At 46.0% G+C, this 20,508-nt stretch overlaps 1 protein-coding gene across 2 annotated transcripts in view; it reads left to right on the top strand.

Moving 5' to 3' along the window:
* Nucleotides 1–337: 337 nt before the first annotated feature.
* The window catches only part of CACNG2 (calcium channel, voltage-dependent, gamma subunit 2), a 54,940-nt gene continuing 34,769 nt past the window's right edge, over nucleotides 338–20,508 (top strand). The window contains exons 1-2 of one of the 2 annotated variants that reach the window (XM_010005762.1): nucleotides 338–414; nucleotides 969–1,114. In XM_010005762.1, the coding sequence (XP_010004064.1) occupies nucleotides 973–1,114 (142 nt within the window). In that variant the 5' untranslated portion in view covers nucleotides 338–414; nucleotides 969–972. Of the gene's footprint in view, nucleotides 415–903; nucleotides 1,115–20,508 lie in introns of those variants that run through there. The other variant, XM_010005761.1, reaches the window with a different exon arrangement.

The raw sequence follows: 20,508 nt of genomic DNA on the forward strand, positions 1-20,508 counted from the left end.
CCCCCCAGCCTCTCCCCCTTCCTCCTCCTCCTCCCCGGTTCCCCTCCCGCCCCCCCGCCCTCCTCTTCCTGCCCCCTCCAGGAGCCCCCCTCTCTCCTCGCCCACCTCCGCCGGGAGCGAGCGCCGCGGCTGTGCGGAAAAGCCATGGGAGGCGAGACCTCGGCACCTGTTCAGCTGAAATCAAGGGCTTACAGTATGCTGGGCAGTCTGGCTTGGTGGTAGGAGCGAGCGAAAGGAAGGAAAAGCAAGCAGGAAAAAAAAAGTGAAAGAGGATTGGAGCGACTGCCGCTGCCGGGAGAAAAAAAAAAAAAGAAAAAAAAAAAAAGAATTAAAAAAAAAAAACCCAAGGAAAATAATTGGGAAGGAAAAGGATTTTCATGGCGCAGGCTGCAGAGCTAAGCAAGAAGACTGAAGGTTGCATCTCTGCTCTTACAGTCTCTAACTGTCTAGGTCCAGATAATGAGAGATTGTGTTGAGGATGCTGCTGCTGCTCCCCTGTTCACTGTGGAAGCCATCTCCAAATTAGCCATTACATATGGAAACTGGAGACCAGAATTTTAGAAAAAGGGATTAAGGCATCTCGTTTTGGGGGGGGATTCTCTCTTTATTTGTTTGTTTTTTTCTTGGTTCTTTTCTCTCTCTCTTTTTTTTTTTTTTTTCTTTTTCTTTTTTCCTTTTTTTATATTCCAACCAGAACGTTTCTGATTTAAAAGGCAAGCCTCTTCCCGTGTGGTCTTTCTAATTTACACTCTTTTCCGTGGGTTTTCTTACCTCCCTTTTTTGATACCTATCTCTCTATATACATCCGTTATATTATTAGTCGGAATTACTATTCTTTTATTTTATTAAACACACACACCCCAAGAATCAGAAGGCGGTTGGGTATTTGTATAATGAAGAATTATGGGGCTCTTTGACAGAGGTGTTCAGATGCTTTTAACCACCGTTGGTGCTTTCGCTGCCTTCAGCCTGATGACCATAGCTGTGGGGACCGACTACTGGCTTTACTCCAGAGGGGTTTGCAAGACTAAAACTGTCAGTGAGAACGAAACCAGCAAAAAGAACGAGGAAGTCATGACCCATTCTGGATTATGGAGAACCTGCTGCCTGGAAGGTATTTCATTCCGGATCTCCACACTCTCCTCACCCCCCCACACCCCCCTTTCCTTTCCTCTCCCACCACCCCATGTTTCTCCCTTTCTCCGAATAAATCCCTCCACATTCCACCATTTTCTCACTTCATTCCTTTCACCACAGACCAAGAGCGGTGAGCTCAGTTACTCAGGGCACAGAAGCAAGAAGACAGGCAAAACATTCTCTACTCCGCTCCCTTTTCCCTTCCTCTTCCCTACCCTCCTCTCCTACACCCTTCCCAAAAATTCACTTTCCCCCTCCAACTGAAATATTAGTGTGTGTGTGTTACAAAAACACAGAGAGAACCTTTCAAAAAGCAACTGTGCATTCTGCCTGCCTTCAGCTTGTTTGTATTGCCTGGGAAAGCCATGCCAAAATGCTGTATTATTGCTGTGCGCCGGCTGTAACCACTGAGTGAAGTAATTGCTCTCTTTGCAAATGGCTTATTTGCAAAGACAAGACTGGGAGTGAGGGACAATGTGGGGAGGGGGTGACTGCAAAGCATTTTGGATGCAATTATGAGTTCACTTTAGGAGGGAAAAAGAGAGAAGAGGAAGCAGCCTTGTTATGTCCAAAATGCCTCGTATGGTGAATCTAATGATTCTAGTCATCTCAAGTAGAGTTCTGAGCATTTCGTAATGTCTGTAAGCAACCACATCTCGCTGGGCTGGGTGCAGAGGGGTCTAGTTGGTGGCTGATTAGTTTGGGGCTGGGATTCTTCCCCCCATTTGTTTGTGGCTGAGGGATGGGATTTTGTTTGGGGTGATTTTATTTATTTATTTTTTTTTTCTTTAAGGTTTACGGTAAAGGCTAAATATAAACAAGTCTCTGAATGGAAAAAAAAATAAAAATCAGCCTAAGTCTGACGTGGTGAAACTGAACAGTAACTCAGTGACATGTCTGATAGCAGAAGAGACACCACCGCAGCCAACTTCTGGAATCAGACGTTCCTAAGGGAGGGGGAAGGAGAAGAGGGGCCAGTGATTCGCTTTTCAATATGTGCTGCTCAGTACTGCTATTGGCGTGCGTGCGGGCTGGGGAGGTGGTCTTCAGCCTGCGCCGGAGGGATGGGGGCGACCGCTGCAAATGCGTGGCTTCTGTTACACATGTAGCAAGGAGGAGAGGGCGAGAGCGCACGAGCACACATTGCAGCCCATTGTAAAAGCCCTGCTTATGAATCAGCTCCCAGCTGGAGGGTGGGCTGCCAGGGGTTTGTGGACATCCAGGGATAACGTCTGTGTCTGTCAGTGTCCACCAGAGCTGGGTGTGCCTGGAGCTCCCCAATGGGAAAGAACAGGGAGTGGGTACCGCAGAACTGGTTTTCTAAGATCAGCACTGGGAGATGGAAGGCAAGGGGGAGGGGGGAATAAACTATGTATGTCCTAATGTCTCTCACCAAAGCAAGCTAAAGCTGCTGTTTGGAAATGGTTGTGTCCGGGAAGAAGCGCGAATTTCCCCCCCGTTCTTGGTGCAAACGGTTGAGTGATGGCTGGACATGTTTTGAATAGCTAAGTGACTTCATTGAGCGATGGTCTATTTGACGCATACTGCATTTAGTGCCCTTTGTCAACCCAAACTGCTGCCTTTTAACATATCCTGCAGAGGAGCTCTATGCTGAATACTATATGCTGTCTCCACGCCAGAAAATCAATAGCAGTAAATTAATGGGGGATGTTTTAAACACACTTGCTCACGCACACACACACATCTTCTCCAAATAGATAAATATATAGAGATATAGCTTAATAAAAAATGAAAAGCCTTTCACACAGCTATTCATTACAACCGGGGAAGGAGACATCTCCTTAATTAAAAATTAATGAGAGAGGGAAGAGGGGAAGAAAAAAAAAAAAAAAAAAGAGTCCAAATGCAAACCCGTGCAGGGGAGGGAGGCTGCAGGAAGAATTCCCTTCCTGAGCCGTGTCCCCAAGCTGGAGGGCGGAGGGAGGCTGGGGTGGAGACAGGAGGTATGAGGACCCCGGCCGGCAGAGGCAGTGAATTCAGATCATGTCTATCTGCCCACAGAGCTGTACCCAGAGGGACGCGGTCTGAGGGGGAGGAGGAAGGGGCGGGTGAGGTTTGTCAGATCGGAGGAGCTCGGGGCTCCTTCTCCTTTACATCTGACAGGACCCCACAGGCACTGTGGAGAAATGGCTGGCAAGGCAAAGGGGAGAGGCAGGATGCTTCCAATTAAAAGCTCCCGAGTGCCCTCAGCCCCCAGCCCAGTCCCCCACCCCTCTCTGCCAATGCGCTCAAACTGCAGCTCTGCACGAGGATTGTGAAATGCATCCTGAGAACAAGCCGTACAGCCCTGGCAGGGTGCTCTAGCTTGCCCCAGCTGTGTGAAGGTTGGGCTGGCCTGTTCCCCCAGCCTGGCAGGATGCTTCCAATTAAAAGCTCCCGAGTGCCCTCAGCCCCCAGCCCAGTCCCCCACCCCTCTCTGCCAATGCGCTCAAACTGCAGCTCTGCACGAGGATTGTGAAATGCATCCTGAGAACAAGCCGTACAGCCCTGGCAGGGTGCTCTAGCTTGCCCCAGCTGTGTGAAGGTTGGGCTGGCCTGTTCCCCCAGCCCCTGGACGCTTGGCGCAAGTGGTAAGCAGGGCAGGAGGGTGCAACGCACCGTGCAGGAGCTGAGACGAGGTCTGAGTCCGTGAGCCTGAGGGCACAGGTTGCTCCAAAACTTGAATAAGGACCAGGTAGCAAGAACATCTTATCAGGAGGCAAAACCAGCCCTGTGGCCACATGTCGAGCAGGGCCTGAACACAGGTTTGCCTGATGGGCCAGCATGGCACAGGCCTGGCACTGCCACGGCCAGGATGCCTCTGCTTGTCTTCCTGCTGCCCCACAACCTGCATGGGCTGGTGACTGGCACTCTCTTACTCCCAGGACAGCACAGCCAAATATCCCCACCAGCCCTCAGATGGCAGGCCTCTTGCTGTCACGTCTGATCTACTTGCAGGGAGGGTTATCTTCTTTCTCGGCAGAAGGAATCAGAAAGATGTCCCTGGTTGACTTGTTGTCCCTGGTAAAACTGCCTGCTGGCAAATGGGAGGGAGAAGGGTGCAGCAAAGCTTCCTTTTCCTCATGATGCAGAGAGTGGGCAGATTTGTGGAAGGAAGGCCTTTGGTCCCAGGAGGCTGTAAAAAGGGCAAAAGCCTTGGACTCTGCTCACACCTTGCCTATTCTATGGCAAAGGCACCTGAGAAAGAGTGAGGGACACACATCGCTTCTGCTCCCTGGGGTGGGTGGCAGGGCAGGTCTATAGGGTGAGGGGAGGCAGTGAACAGGAGAGTACAAGGATTTTTAACATGCAAATAGCCAAAGAAGGAGCTCAAAACTGCCTCCTGCTACTGGCAGGAAGCCTCTGCTGAGGTTGTCTTTATTCTGGGGGATGTAAGGTCCACTGGCATTAGTCAACATTGTAGGCTGTCAGAAATGGTGGTCTCCTCGTGTTCAAAATATTGTGCTAAATTGTCTTTTCTCTTCTTGGCCAAGATATCCAATAGCAAAAATTGATATGGGGACAGAGTTTCAGGTTGTAAACACAGATACACTGCTGTCAGACTTGGAAGTTCCTCTTGAAGAATTTGGTCCCCAGGATTTCAGTTTTTGGGTTCCTCTCTCATTTTCTCCCCCACAGTGGACTTTCAGTCAGTATTTTCAGATCTTTGTATTTCTCTAAAGAGGAGTTTCATTTGGGATGTGCCTTCACTTTCCCCCTTTCCTTACATCCCTGGAGTGAGCCCCTGTTCCACTGTCGGGCTAAAGGAGAAGAGTGGTGTCAATTCACATTACTGCAGATCACACTTCCGATTTTTTTCCTAATCTTCCTCGTGACAATCCCTCCCCAGACTTTGGGATTGCCCAAATATGTCCCGAGGCAATTAAAAAATCTTTGTCCTTTAAGAAAAAGGGTCTTTCTCAGCCCTTTAGCTGCATAGGCACCAAACACACACGTACACCAAGCATGAGATCTGCAAGCGCATGCCACACATGGATACTGCACCTCTTGCAACTTTGAAATGGCTGCGGATCTTCCAGCCTAATTCCTTCTTGGCACTGAATTCTTTAAAACCACTTTTTATTATGAGTGATGCCTTGTCTAATTCTTTCATTAGCTCCTGTAGATCTCCTGCAGGATCTCAAAAACTGAGCGACGATGCCTTATCAGGGTCTTATGAAGCAAGCAAATGAAATGTATTTTATATCTGCAGGTTATTGGTTTTGTCATGTTGTCATTATTATTAGGAAAGGAATAGGTCTGGGAGGCTTTTATACTGAGAAGGAGGGAGAGAGGAGTCCAGGGCAGGCAGGCATGAGTGATGTGCATGGGGTTAGACATCCCTGTAGATCTGACTGGTGTGAAGGCAAGTAATTGAATGGATGTTGGTGCAGAAAGTAATTCCTGCCTAGAGACCCTTCCCAAGGAAAATTAATGAGCTGATCTGTTCTCTTCCCAGCTTGTTATATCTGAACAGCACATGAGAGTTAAGTGCAGTTTCAGTGTTTGCAAAAATGAAGAGCTGACAGCAAAGTGAGGCAGGGCGCAGGCAGTGGACAAGCTTCTGCCAGACAATTCTGGCGCTGCGTTGCTTCCTCACACTGCCTTCTCTCACTGCCATTTGCTCCTGAGCCACAGCTTTCCTTTCACACCCATCGTATGAGTGCTTTTTCTTTATCTTCCCTCTTAGCTTTCCCAGTTTCTTTTCTTTTACCCTTCGTTTCTGTCAGCATCCCTGGTTTTGTGCTGCAGAAATGCCTGACGTCCTACTTCCTAGGATCCACAAATGTACTTGGGTCCTTTCGTCTGGCTCTTGCTGTCCTAACCCAGGGACTTTTCTGCACACACAGTGAAAAGAGGAGTAGGATCAAGTAATGGTCTCCATGTCTTCACAGTTCAGGACCAGCCTAGCACAGCCTTGAGGTGCAGCAGGAGGCAATGTCCCGGCACATGGCTGATTGCTGCTGGCATTGCAACTGCTGGGGAGAAGGAGGATGCAGAACTGGACAGGCCTTGGATGAAGAAGAGGATAAAGGATTTTAAAAATTGGGGTGGCAGATGGCAAGGGAGAATTGCACAGGAGCCATCCCACTTGGGTGGGTTTGGTTATCCTTTCAGCTTAAATTCACACTTGACTGCACCTGACTGCAAGTCACCAAGAAGGTAGGGATTTGAGGGTCTGAGACCTGCAAGGTCAGTTCTTTTGTAAGATTTGACAAGGAAATGCTGCTCCTCACCAGTGAGTTGCTGGAGCTGACTTTTAAATTGCTTTAAAATTATGAATCTTCCTACTGACAGAGTAAGAGGAATGGGTTAATAATGTCCTGAAATGCACCAGAAATTGTCTTGCTGAAGAGAGTGAGAGCAAAATGCAGTGGGAGGGACATGGAGATGCAGTGTGGCAGCAGTAATGTATAAAGAAATTACACAGAGATAGAACAAATGTCTCTTTGCCAGGGAGAGTAGGAGCTATTCCTATGCAATGTTTCCCTTTTAACCCATCCTTTTCCCCATGCAGTCCTCTGAACCCCATCTCACTTCACTGCTGTTCAGTACAATCTAAGCTAGAGTTTTGGGGGAGGAGAACTGCTGAGGTTTGCCAGGAGAATCTCCATATTTATTTAATTTGAAAGCAGTAGCAAGGAGGTTGCTGGGGGGAGGGGGGTGGGCAGCAGGGAGCATTTCAGGCTCTCAGATGGCTCTGCCCCCTGTCCTGTTTTAAAAGCAGATTCCCAATCAAGCATACCCGGTTTGTCCCAGAGGGAGCCCTCGCTGCTCCATTCTGCGCTGCTTCTCTCTTCCATATTGCCCTCCTTGTTCAGGGGATGTGCTGCTGCTTCTGCTGCCTTCCACGGACATGAAACCTTTCCCCTTGCAGGGAGCTCCTGGGGAGGGAAGGGCTGCTGCTGAAGGAATGGGTTAGCAGCGGGGCTCTTGCTCCCTGTCCGTCCCCGCAGGCTCCATCCCAGGGTGACAGCTCCCCAGCAGGAGAAACACAGGGTGCAGAACAGGTCAGGCATACACAGAACGCATTGTAAATACAAGACACCTAAAAGTTATTTTTCCCTTGCCTGTGTGACCCCAGCTTTTTCCTTGCCCTCCATCTTTGACTCATTCTATCCATCTCCATTTTAATTTGCTCTCGTTTCCCTCCCCTGTTTTTCCTCTTCAGTTTTCTCTTTCATCTTCATGTCTCTTCTGTGCTTTCTCTCAAAAGCAGCTTCTCCTTCATTACTTCTCCCTGATTCTCTCCATATTCTCTGGGGCCCATCCCCCTTGCTCTTTTCTCTGTTATGTTATCTTGTCCTTGCTCTCATCTGTCCTCTTTGCTCCTGCCATCTCCCTGTCCTCTGCTCTTTCCCCATGCTTTCCCCTGTCTCACACACAGTCATTCCCCACCAGCTGAAGTATTCCATCCTTTGGGAACTATGCTGCCTCTCCACTCTTTAAGCAACTCTTTTCCAACCTCTCTCCATCTCTCCCACTCTTCCTTTCTCTGTCCAGTGTCCCCCTTCCTCAAAGCAGAGTACGACACTGGTTGCTGTTGGTGTTTTCTCTTGCCCCCAGGGTAGCCCAGTTACTTCTGAGGGGTGTGAGACCCAAGCCCCTCCTTCCTCTTCCCCTCACTCCTCATTGCCTGTGGTCAAGCCAACATCCCTCCACTTTGCTGCCTCCAACCTCCTGTGGCCTGAGGGCTCACTGGCAGCTCAGCTGATGAGCTGGCTCATCTGCATGCAGCCAGCAACTGGGCTGGAAGGAGCTCACAGCAGCCCTAAATACCCTCCCTGGCAACCCTCAGACATGGATCAGGCCAGGATCCAAATGGAAAATAAGGGTCTCTGAAGCCATAAGCCTGGGGCAGTTGTTGTGCACTATAGTGAAGGATCTCCAGTTGTCAGGAAGAAACATCTCAGCAAGCGGTCATCCTTTTCAAGCTGTTTACAGGAGGATGAGTTTCTCTGAGATTCTTAGGGGACCCTCATGGGGTGATGTGAATGGGGCTGAGGTCTCTCAATAATCAGCTGAATTAACTTCAGTGAGTCAGATCAGAGGGTACTGCTGACTGGTGGTAAAAGGGGGATTGAGTACCATGCTGGGCTCTACATGGACCACAGCAGCTCCCTGGATGCCAGAAACAGGGTTACTGCTGGTGGTGGCCCAGTGCAGAGCCTGGCTGAAGATGGAAAACCCACCACCAGCAAGTCCCCAGGTGTAAGGAGTAGAGCCAGGGTGATTGCAGAGAGTGCAGGAGTAAAGGCCATCCAAGGTGGGGGTTTGCAAAGTCAGAAGAGGGTTTATTAAAGGGGGAAAGGGACCAGGAGGAGGAGGAAGGACTGCCCATATGAAGGCAGCCCGCAAGACTAGATGTGTTTGCCTGGAAAAGGAGGCAAATGAGAGGGAAAGCGACTGGATTGTATTGAATAATGAATGGGCTAGAGAAGATGGATCAGTAGCTCTTGATTTCCCCATTTTGTAACACACAGACAAGAGGACCTGACGTGAGTCACCAGAGACCCAGTTATAGCTTTCTCGTTTGATGCGTATTAGGGCTGTGGTGCTCATTGCCACTGGAGCTCCAGTGGCCAAGGTTTTAACAACATTCAGCAAGCAAGTGGGCATTTACGACAGAGTTCACAAAAATTAAGCGTCCTCCTAATGGATGTGAACAGCATTTTGGGTGTTTCGTAATTCAGCAATTAAGCCAGTTGCCATAAAAACTGAAATAACATTTCACAAGGGCAGCCTATCCCCTATCTGACTGCCATGTGGTTTTTGCCTCTTCCCGGAAACATTTGTCAGGGATTAAATGGAGCTCAGATTTACTTGGTCTGGCATTTCTTTTGTTTCTAGATGCTGTGCTATGCAGTTGCAATGTAAGATGCAAACTAGGCCCTGCGTTTCTCCTGGTGTCAATGACTGCCCTAATTTGACAAATTAACAGTGAGTTTAAGTATTTCTATCATATTTTGCTAGGAAGGATCTAGGATACAGAGCAATTAAGAGCATATGGAATTAAGCAGAGTCCTTTTTCTTCACACCCTAGGGTATAAAGTAAGTAGTTAGCAATGAAGGTGCTATATATGTGAGAAGAATTATTATTGTTGAAGTCCCTGCTTCCCAGGAAGCAATAGGCCTTGGGTCTCTTTGATGCTGTCATGACTAAATTAGAAACGAGGTTGTCTCTTGTCTCTTGTATCTGTGGAAATGATTACTGAACCAGCACCTGATGACGTACAATGCTGTAGTGTTTCTATGCACAAGAGACAAAGGCCCGATTCTTTCCTCATTTGCACCAATGCAACCTCAATGACTAGGATGGAGCCACCCTGGTTACACTGTCTGGGTTGGCAAGGGGAGAACTAGGCAGAGGAAAGGCTGTGTGTGCTTTAAACAGCCTTGCCCCCAAGGTCACTCTCTGTCCTCACTGTGCCAGCGCCATACCCAGCAAACCAGGGGCTAAATTCACTTCCATTGTGAGTGGACCCTAAAGTTAATGAGATTCTGCACTTCTTTATGCCAGCTGCTCACCCAGTCCAGCCGATCCCTTTTTAACTATTTCCATTTTCATCGTCTTCATTTTTATTAGAAAAATTCAACCTGGCCGCCTTCCCTGTGGGACAAAGAAACCTCTTACAGAATCCTCACCTTGGACTGGTGAGCGTGTAAAATGGCAGAGGTGACTGTGAACCCCCTGGCATTCACTCTTCTCTTTTCCTTCTATCTGCATTTCTGTCTTTCACTGAATCTTTTATTTTCTGACAGCTTTCTGTCTCCAAGCCCCGTTTATCCTCTTTGTGTTACAGAAGAACTCTCCCATAAAATTCCAAACTACATTATCAAGAGTTTTCATAACAAGCCCTGCAGGATAGGTGAAATCCAGTTCTGTTTCTGTGCCACAGGCTGCTAAAGTTTTTATACTAACTTCCTATCAAATCTATAACTCCCCAGAGAAGAATATGGACTTTATCCTACACCTCCTATTCCCCTGGAGCATATACTTTTACCTGTTAGATGTGGAAAACAGAAAATGAGGGTGGTATACAAAAACTTGAGAATGCAATGCCCTCCTATCCGTGGGTAGGAATTTTTCTGATGTGTGTTTTTGCTACAAGCAGAACAACTATAAATTTCTGATTTAGCTTGTTTTATAAAGTCTACATTCTGTCAAATAAAGAACAACACTATCCACCTCCGTCCCCTGGATTTTCTATCTCTTTCTGATTTTTCACTTCCTATTTCTCAGTTTTCATTCTCCTCCTGAACATGACTTTTTTTTAGAGCCTGTTTTATTTTTCTCCTCCCACTGCTTTATAACTACATTTCATTCTTAAATCTACTATCGCTCAGAGAACTTCCCTCTTTCTTCAGGTCTTGTTTATACCACCAGTGTAGCTGCAGTGTGATGGAACACTTGAACACTGAATACTTCCCAGGTTTGTGGTCATGTTCATTTGGTTTCACAGCCCAAATACTGTTAATCAAACCACTTTTCATTGAATCCTATTTGCTGATTCCTGCAACCTTACTGTGACCTGTCCATTGTAACCAGTAAATTTTGAAGAACCTGTTCCTGGAATTTTATTTCCTCATGAAGATGTTGCCTAATACTTCTCTTTCTTAGTTTCATTATTTTTGTTTTTAATTTACAGTTTTATTCTCTCCATCAGTGTCCTTCAGAATGCACTGTTTCTTCTTTTCTTCCCTTTTTCTCATGTCATGTCTCATGCCTACTATTTTCTCCCTCAGCCCTCATCCCTGGTGATATTTCTTCCCTTCTCTTTATATTTCTAGCCCATAGTCCTCCTGAGTAGGAACTACTCCCCTTGATCCCATCCTGTTTAGCCTCTATGGAGAGGTGGTGGAAAAGGATTGACAACTAAGGGTGGTCATATGTGTGTGTGCCCACTTGCACCTGTGAATCTCCTTTCAGATGTGGTCATTATGAAAGCTTGGTGGTTGAGATGAAGTGGCCTAGCTCTGACTTTTCCCTTTTGGAGAACCATGAAGAGTTATTTCCAAATGTAGATGGCCCCCCAGAATTGCCTTCAGAATACAGGGTTTCAAGGGATCAATCATCAAGAATTTCTGCTCCTTCCTTTTAGATTCAAGCATTGCTCTTTTACTTAGGCTGAGGGTCATGGGTTTTTGAAGGGCAGCAGCAGAATCATGAAAGAAGACATTTTTCTCTTGCTCATTTTTGAGTGAGGGAATGAATGAACTGTGATAAATATTTTTCTGTATATAGCTAGAGCTGTCTCAAAGAAGCGGCAGAGGAAACAGATGGCAGAGGCCCTTTATAGGCAGCTGCTGTTGTCTCTTAAGGTGTCACCAAGACAAGAAAAGTGGTTGTAATTGGGGAGCTTCAAGATCAGTAGTGCCTGAAAAGAATGTCATCCCGTAGGAAAGGTAAAAGAGGGAGAGAGAAATCAAATATTCAGACACTAAAGAATGGTCCTTGAGAGGTGAAATAAAGCACAAGGAATAGGTTGAAGCAACTATGAAGTTTTACTGAATGACATGACTGCAGAACAGATGGTTTCGCTGTGTTGGGGAGTTCATACGTGGCCACAGATAGTGGGATCATAGGCAAGATGAAGAGCTGGTTTAGAGTATTTTGGGGGCAGCAAGAGGGGCTGGTGTCCAGAGGAAACAACTGAGTGAGAGAAAGAGATCCCCAATGCATTGTGGAAATGCAGCTGGGGAAGAGGAAAGAACCAGGAATAGTTATCTCCAGGCTCTTATCTCCTCCAGCTTGCTTCAGAGAACACCTGCAGAGTGTGCCCTTGGGATGGGGCAGTGCTACAGTTTGGTGTAGAAGCCTCTGTCCCAGATATTCCTCAAATAATTCACCTGCCTGGAGCCCTATCAGCTCAGTGTATACAGCACAAAGAGAAATTCTAAGTTGACCTGTAAAAAACCAAAAGTGCAGACAAGTCCCTCAAGGAAGAACCAGAACTAGGTTCTGTCACATTTTCCAGGCTGGGAGGTGTTGCACAGTGGGCTAGACTCTTAAGTCTTCCAGTCATGGAGCTCTTCTGCTCCCCTTATGTGTCCAAAAGTAAGAGCCATATATTCCTTTCAAAGGAAGAGAAAATTTACTGAAAGCTTCAGTAGGAGGGAAAATGACAGGGTCTGTCATGAAGTGCAAAGGTTTGGGGTGACAGAGCAACTGTGAACAGGCTTAGTGTTGGAGATTAACTGGAGCTGAACATTGCACAGTGTCTTCTAGCTGAGACACCTCCATTGCAACTGTACTCAATAGTCTCAAAGGAAACTAATCGCCAAGAGCAGAGCGGAGCAGCTGTTTTGCTGTTGGGAAAGGGAGCAACAGAGAAACTAACATGTCTACCCTGCCAGGTGAACTGCAACGCAAACAGCAGCACAGCACACAGGAAAAGCATGGGACTGACAATTTTCCTAAATTTCAGGTGACTGCCTAATCATTGCACTGCTCTTCCCCAATCATTGCCTCACTCCTCTTCAGTCATTACTTTAGTCCATATGTTTGCAGGAAAGCATAGCTCAGAAAGGCCAGGAATGGCTTTCCAGGAATTGATTCCAGGGGCTGCTTAAGATCACAGGAGAAAGGTGTTGCTCTGTGTGCTGCATCATTACAGCTTGGCCCACATTTACAGGAATAGTGAGGGGAAAAGATACCAGAGCAAAGCAAGACTGTGAGAAAGAGCACTGTGAGGATGTAAAGGCACCATGGCTAGGGAGGATTTATATTCCTCTGCAGAAACTGAAGGGATGGGGTGTTTCTGGGAGTAGACTGACTCAGCTGTAGAGGGAAGCATCTCTGCATGCTGGAAACAGAGGGACAGTTGGGACTGTAAAGGTGTGTGGCAGCTGGAAAATACAGCTGGCCAGAAGGAAACTCTAGGCAGGAGGCAACCCAGGATTTGGCAATGGTGTGGCGTGGGGAGGTGGTAATAGGAATGCAGAGGGAGTGCTGGAAGGAGATAATTGGAAAATATGGTCTAAAAGAGGAGAGTGAGTCAGGAGAAACCCTGCAACTCAGAGGTAGGAGAAACTTGAATTGCTGAGACATGCAGCAATATCAGCTGGAGCCGATGAATGGAGAGACAGGCCTCCTCATCCATCTTCTCTGCCCTGCCGAATGGGACAAATTTTATCCTGTCTCACACCAGTATCTGCCACCCCTAAAGGCCTTTTCTTCCTCTCCCACCTGCTCCAGCACATAGGAGAAAGGGTTTAGATGCACATAGGCAGGGCAGGATGAGTCACACCAACCAACCATGGGCCTGCACCAGTTTGGAAAGTGTAACCCATGGTCGCTGACTCCATGCAGTGAAGTCTAACAAAGGAAAGCTAGGGAGAAGAAGAATAAAAGGAGCTGGAATCTAAATTTTTCTTTCCTGATTTATTCTTGGTCAAGAAATGTATCTATGTAAGCAACTTAAGGCAGACATGGCCACCTCCTACACTGAGTTACTCTGCTGGTCTCACAGCTGTAAGCAGATCAATTTGTCTCTCTTCTAGAGGCCTGGGGTGCAGTTTTCATGGCAGTTAACCCAAGGTTTGGCCAGATTATCTTTGGTAAACCAGGGGAACTAAAACTTAATGCTCCTCTCTGGTTGCTGCTCTTTGGCAGAGGGTTTCTGAGTACTTCACCTTTTATTGCCATTGTGCCATTATAGCTGCACCAGAACGCTCCAGGTAGGCTGGGAATACCCTTATGCTAAACACTGTGCATACACAACAGCTATCGTCCCTCCATCAAAGAAGTGACAAACTGAGATGACAAGTGACACATGAAAGGCAGCAAAGCAGAAGACAGCAAATGTGTAGAACTTGTTTCTGCATTGTTGCTTTTGACATCAGTAAGAGGGTATTACACCTAGAACTGACTTCATAATTTTCTCCAGAGCAGGCAGAGCAGAAGGCAGAACAGGGCCTGTCTGCCCAGCACCAGGCAGTGGCAGAAGGAGATACCTGACTAACTCCAACCAAGCTAGCTTAGGCATTTCAATCCCTAATGGCTGCTCAAGCATGGTGCTCTGCACAGACAAATTAGCGATGTGTCTGCAAGCTGTCAGGATGCAGCGCTTACTCAGGTGTGCTGCTTCCAAAAGACCCACGTGAGGTCACATTACATTGTGCCATGGGGACTTACGGGAAGAGCCTATCTCAGCTCTCAACCCAAATCTAATTTCCGTATCCCCATGCCTGTGTGGGTGGTGGTTTTTGATTTGGGGTTTTTTTCCCCCATACCCAGGAAAGTGGTCTGAAAGGAATTAATTGTGCTATCTCATTCTGTTCCTGTAGGAAGGCTACTGTATTATTTGGGGTTCTGAAAGGGAGCTTAGTCCCAAACATGTTTCCAAGTGCTTGAGAAATCTGAAGCCAGGAGATGCTATCACAGCTGGATTTCTCCTTTGCAGTTTTAGCAGGCAGGGTTGAAGGACACAGAGACTAATCTCCATGTGACCTGCAGATCCTGTCCTTTCACATGAGGGCTGAAGCTTGCTGAAGAGGCAATGCTGGAATGCTTTTGCCCGTGTGCTATCTGCCCTGGGGATAAACGGCCACTTACGTCTCTAGGGTTGTCACTTGCCAGTGAAAATTCATTGGATTCATGACAAAACTGCAGGATTTACCAGCAAAAAAATTAGTTTGTTCTGAAAATAAATAAAATCTGATCTGGAGGTGGTAATTTACTCAGACACCCAAGAGATCACTTATTCTGAGTATCTTGTTTAATTCTCACTGAGACTGCTAGTTTTCTGTCATTCTTGATCTTAGTTTTCTTGGAGAAAGGTATAATATATTACACAGCTTCTTCCCCATAATAAAAATTGAAGGAAAAAAACTGAAAGAAAGGAAAGCTCCATGGCCATCATTTCACTGAGCAAGGACAGGGGTTGAACCCACATCCAAACAAATTCTTAAGACCTCTGTGAAGCCCTGCACGTCTTTGGGATCCACATGAAGAATCAGATCTCTGCAACAGCTACACAGTCAGTAGCTTTTCCCAAATAATGAACTAATCAGAAACACTAAAAATAGGCTGCATTGGAACATCAGTTCAGCCATTTGGAATGCAGAGCAAACGACACTGAATGTGTTTAATGAAGTGAAAGAGCTTTGTTTTTAATCACTGAGCTATTGATGAATTGTTGATAGGTGATCAAACATGGACTTTGCTTTCAAATGTTGTGACTTTATGAACCTGCCAAGACGCTCCTAAGCCACCCTTGTTTCTTTCACTGCTAATGTAGTAGGACTTCCTGCCCTTTTCAGGACCTAAAATAAGAATAATTGTAACGTCATCTTCTTTTTTTTTTCTTTTTTTTTTCTTTTTTTTCCAGATAACAAACATTTAGCCTCTGGGCCAGTGATCAATTTTCAAGAATAAATGTTCATAGCTGTACAAAATCAGGCCCTGGGAACTGGGTCGGGTATGTGAGAGAAGATGACAAGATGGGAGGCAGAGCAGTTCACATCTCTACATGTGGTTATGAGAAAAACACCAGGGCATTAGCTTAAGAGGATGCTGAGAACGAATGAGGGAGGATTTGGTTTTTAATTGTACAGCAGCAAAACCAGTGGGGAATCAGGGTACGGCCTATGGCTGGAGAGGGACTTTATTTTGATGCAGATAAGGAAGTAAGCTGGGACCTCTTGGATGTTAGGGAACTGGCAAAAGGAGTTAGGGAAACTGAAGCTCTAATAGAAAAATGTCTGTTATGAGGCTTAAGACAACATTGTTGAACTAGTTCCGTTCCTGACAGACCCTACTGGCTGTCCTTTAGACGTGGACTAGATCTTCCAGCATGTCTGGATTATATTTGGTTCAGAATGATAGAGGAGGAGAAAAGAGTCTTAACCTATTGTCACATTCAGGTGTCACTGGACTTAGGTCATCCAGGATTTCCCCTACATACAAAGTGCCTTCAGATGGAATTTAGGCAGAATTATTTGCTGTTTTTTGCTATTAAACAGGATGAAACAACTGGAACTAATTTGAGGACTCAGCTCTATATCTACGCTATGGTTGACCTATGCTAATACATTAAGGATTTTAGTGGACAGTTTGCTATGCATCTTGAAGCTACCATTCCTTTTCCTACCACTGGAGAAGAACCATAGTGTCTTTCTCATGATCTGCAGGGAATCTCAAACCATACTTGAGACAAAGATCACACACTTTACAACATTGCTTTGTCACTGGTTTCTTTAGTATGCACCAACCTTAACAGTTCTGTGTTAATGTTATTGAGGATGGGGACATCATCCAACCTGTACTAAGCCAGTATAGTAATTAATGAGCTGAATGAACATTTATATTCTGGTTATAAACTCTCAACCAGATTTTCCTTTCAACCTCAACTGCAAACCAGCTGTCCAGCAATTATGATGTGCTCATCATACCTTAGGGTGATGAGAACAGCAGAAAAGCCTGAGTAGGTTGCTAGGAAGTGCTACAAGTAAAATAGAGATGTATTTCATTAGTGTTGGGAGCACTGGCTGCTCATTAATTGGATGAATCACCCAATGGGTGTGTTCCCCAAGCCAATTGGAGCGTGCCAGTTCAGTAGAGCCACAGTGAGCAACACTGTGCTGCATCATTTGGCATTCCCTGGTGAGTGATTAAATCCATGTCATTTGGAATAAATCACATGTTGTCACAGGGTCAGTCTGGAGGGCCATGCTAGGTTATCATGGTCATTTTGCACTGGCTATATCAAGTACTGCTGTGTCATACAGGCTTTTGCTGGGTCATGGGGTCTTGCTGGGTTCCTCAGATGCCATCTCTTGAACTTGCCAGGAGCCCTGCTGGAGTACATCAGGGGAACGAAGAGAAGGGTTTGCTGTGTAGCCTTCTAGTGCACCTGGTTGCAGCCCCTTCTCACGGATGAAGTATCTCTTCCCTGGAAAATGCACAGTGGTCTTGTTTATTAGTTTAAACAGCCACTGTGACTTCTGTGATTTGTCCCCTCCAAAACGACACCTGCCCAAGGCCCAAAAGAGGCAAGATCTAATCTTGAGCCAGTGACTTCTTTCTTCCAGAACAGAAAACATCACGCTATTCTACTTAATTATATTGCTGCCCAACTCCTTTGAGTCAGAAAGATGTCCTGCCCTCTGCTAACATCACTGCAGATTGCTAGTTTAAATGCCTACTTGGGGATCATCCTGTTATAGGGAAACTCCCACATAGCCAAGAAATGCATAAACTTCCCCTCAATTAAGCAATGTGGCCAAAGGAACAATACTGCAAGTAACAAGACATCATGTTCCAGGAGGCCCCAGCTTCACTGGTATCTTGTTTTGAGTTATGATTTTGTCAGGTATATGTTGGAGCAGCCCTGAGGTGACTCTTGTATCAGAGACTAAGCCAATCTCTTCTGGTCTGATGGTCAGAAAAATACAAATACAGTACAAAGCCACCTTTAATGCCCACACCATCCATCCTGTTTGAGACACCACTGAGAAAGCCGAAATCCTCATCTTCCCCACAGACATCACCTTGAGTTGCGAGAATTTAAAATGTTGACATTTTTATGCCTAGCAAGACTGTTCTAGGACTTTTTAAAAAAAACCATTATGGCTTCCTGTGAGGTCTTGTGGTTAGTTGAGTAGTAACTGATGCTTGTTTTCACAGAGAAGGAACATAAGAATAGTCTCAATAATATTTTTAAACCTCTCAAAAGAAATGTATTTTCCATGACACACATGGCACCTCCAGAATAGAGAGTGGCAGATTGTGGTAAGAAAGTTTTACTGGCACCAATCAGGATGACATTCCCAACCCACTAGTGCCATCTCTGGTCAGGTAAACAAAGACTAACAGATGATTTACTCAAGGCAATGTCCCATTTTTCATCAGCAAAAAAAATGCTGCTGATGAGGTTTCAACTTGTGTTTTCTATGCATACCATTGCATAGTCTTCTGCACACAGCACCAGAAATCATTCTGCTAGTGCATGATTTTTCACTTCTTGGTGTATTTCATCACCCAGTGTCACGGGAGCACAAGAAAATGTTCCCATGCTCATCCCATATGTGGAAAAATTAGGACACAGGAAGGTTAAGTGGTTAGCCAAGTATACATACTGTTGCAGAGCTGAACTCACTTTTTGCCAAGTCTTAAGTCCACATCCAGATCACTCCACCACCCTTCCAAAGAGCTCTTTACCTGGCCCCACTGCCTAGCACACCACAGATGGGCATTCCCTGTTTTCCAAACGTGAAGCACATAGATGATTTCTAAAGCCCCATGGAAATGTCATGGATTGCAATCAGCAATGTATTAGAGCCAATTCAAGCTCTACAGTACTTTTTGCAAGCTCCCAAATTCTTTGAACATGGGAGGTCTCTGCAGGAGCTGCATCAGATCTTGCTGATCTTCTATTGGAGTCAGTGAGTGAGCCAGGAAAAAAGTTATTCCCTCTACAATTGAAATCAAACTCATCTTTTCCTCAGCAGAGCTATTTTAAGTCATTCATTATTATCTTTTTTCTCTCTAAAGCAAAGCCCATTTGATACTCAGAAGTTGTTAGAGCCAAAGGGGAAAGAGAGAACACTAGGGTATTGCTCTTGTTGCAGTTGCAGACTCACTTGCTACCTAAAAAAGATATTGTTAAAAAACAAACCAACCCTACAACACTTTGAGAAAGAAGAAGAAAACAGCAAGGGAAAAAAAAAAGAAAAAAAAAAAGAGAGAGAGAGAAAAAGAAAATTCATGCTGTTGAAGTGTTGGGCAGTGTCAGGGAAGTAAGGCCTGAAATTGAAACACTGGGTCAAATCCACAGCTAGTACAAGAGAGCACAGATTCCACTGATTCTTATGTTCAGCTATAATGTGTGTGAGGCTAAGATGCAGATGATGTCATTTAACTTTGTGACATAAGAAGGATCCAACACTGAGTTCCTGTGTACATCTGCAATAGAAGCACTATATAGACAGATAGGAGCAGCTTCATATTCACTCCTCATAGGAGACTTCAACCACCCTGACATCTGTTGGAAGAACAAATCTGCTAAATGCAAACAATCCAGGAGGTTCCTAGAGTGCAAGGATGGTAACGTCCTTTTCCAAGTAATTGAGGAACCAACAAGGAGAGATGCTATGCTGGATCTTGTCCTCACCAACAAGGAAGGGCTGGTGAGAGATGTTAATAAGCTCAAGGGCAGCCTAGGTTGTAGTGACCACTAAATGATGTGGTTGACACCCAAGAGGGAAGGGACGGCATCCAGAGGGACCTTGACAGGCAGGAGAGGTGGGCTAGTACCAACCTCATTAAGTTCAACAAGGCCAAGAGGAGGGTCCTGCAACCCCAGGCACAAATATAGGCTGGGCAGAGAATGACTGGAGAGTAGTCCTGAGGAGAAGGACTTAGGGGTGGTAGTTGATGAGAAGCTCAACATGAGCTGCCAGTGTGTGCTGGAGCCCAGAGAGCAACTGCATCCTGGGCTGCATCAAAAAAAGTGTGGCCAGCAGGGCCAGGGAGGTGATTCTGCCCTTCTGCTCTGCTCTTGTGAGACCCAACCTGGAGTACTGTGTGCAGTTCTGGTACCCTCAGCACAAGAAAGGTATAGACCTGTTGGAGGGGGTCTAGAGAAGGGTGACCAAGATGATCAAAGGGCTGGAGTACCTCTGCTATGAAGACAGGCTGAGAGAGTTGGGGCTGTTCAGCCTAGAGAAGCAGCTCCACGCAGACCTTATAGCAGCCTTCTAGTACTTGAAAGGGGCCTACAGGAAAGTTAGGGAGGGGCTTTTCATCAGAGAAGATAGTGATAGGACAAAGGGTAATGGTTTTAAACTGAGACAGGGGAGATTTAGCTTAGATATTAGGAAGAAATTCTTCACTCTAAGGGTGGTAAGGAACTGGAATGGGTTGCTCAGGGAGGTTGTTGATGCCCCATCCCTGGAGGTTTTTAAGGCCAGGTTGAATGAGGTCTTGTGCAACCTGATCTAGTGGTAGGGTTCCCAGGTCATGGCAGGGGGGTTGGAACTTGATGATCTTAAAGGTCCCTTCCAACTTTAATGATCCTATGATTCTATGGTGTTTAATAGCAACAACAGTCACTGTGGGTATGCCTTTCCATGACTTGTTGCATTCCAGCCTCTTGCCTAGGCTTTTCATGTCAGTTGTAACTCAACTGGAGAAATTTTCAGGCTTGTTTTTCCACTGCAACAGCAAGACACAGAAGTGCATTCACATTAACTTGCCACTACAGTGCAGCCTCATGTGTGCTGTATGATGCAGGCAAAGACACGGGTTGACATCTCACATTGCTTACTTGCTTGTACACACCAGCTCAAGGAATCATCTCACCATCATCCATCCATTTCATTCTCCACCTGCTTGTCTGTGTTTTTTTATTTCTCATTCATGTTCAG

The sequence above is a fragment of the Chaetura pelagica genome, unplaced genomic scaffold (assembly GCF_000747805.2).
Source record: "Chaetura pelagica isolate M959 unplaced genomic scaffold, ChaPel_1.0 scaffold79, whole genome shotgun sequence".
NCBI classification, from domain to species: Eukaryota; Metazoa; Chordata; class Aves; order Apodiformes; family Apodidae; genus Chaetura; species Chaetura pelagica.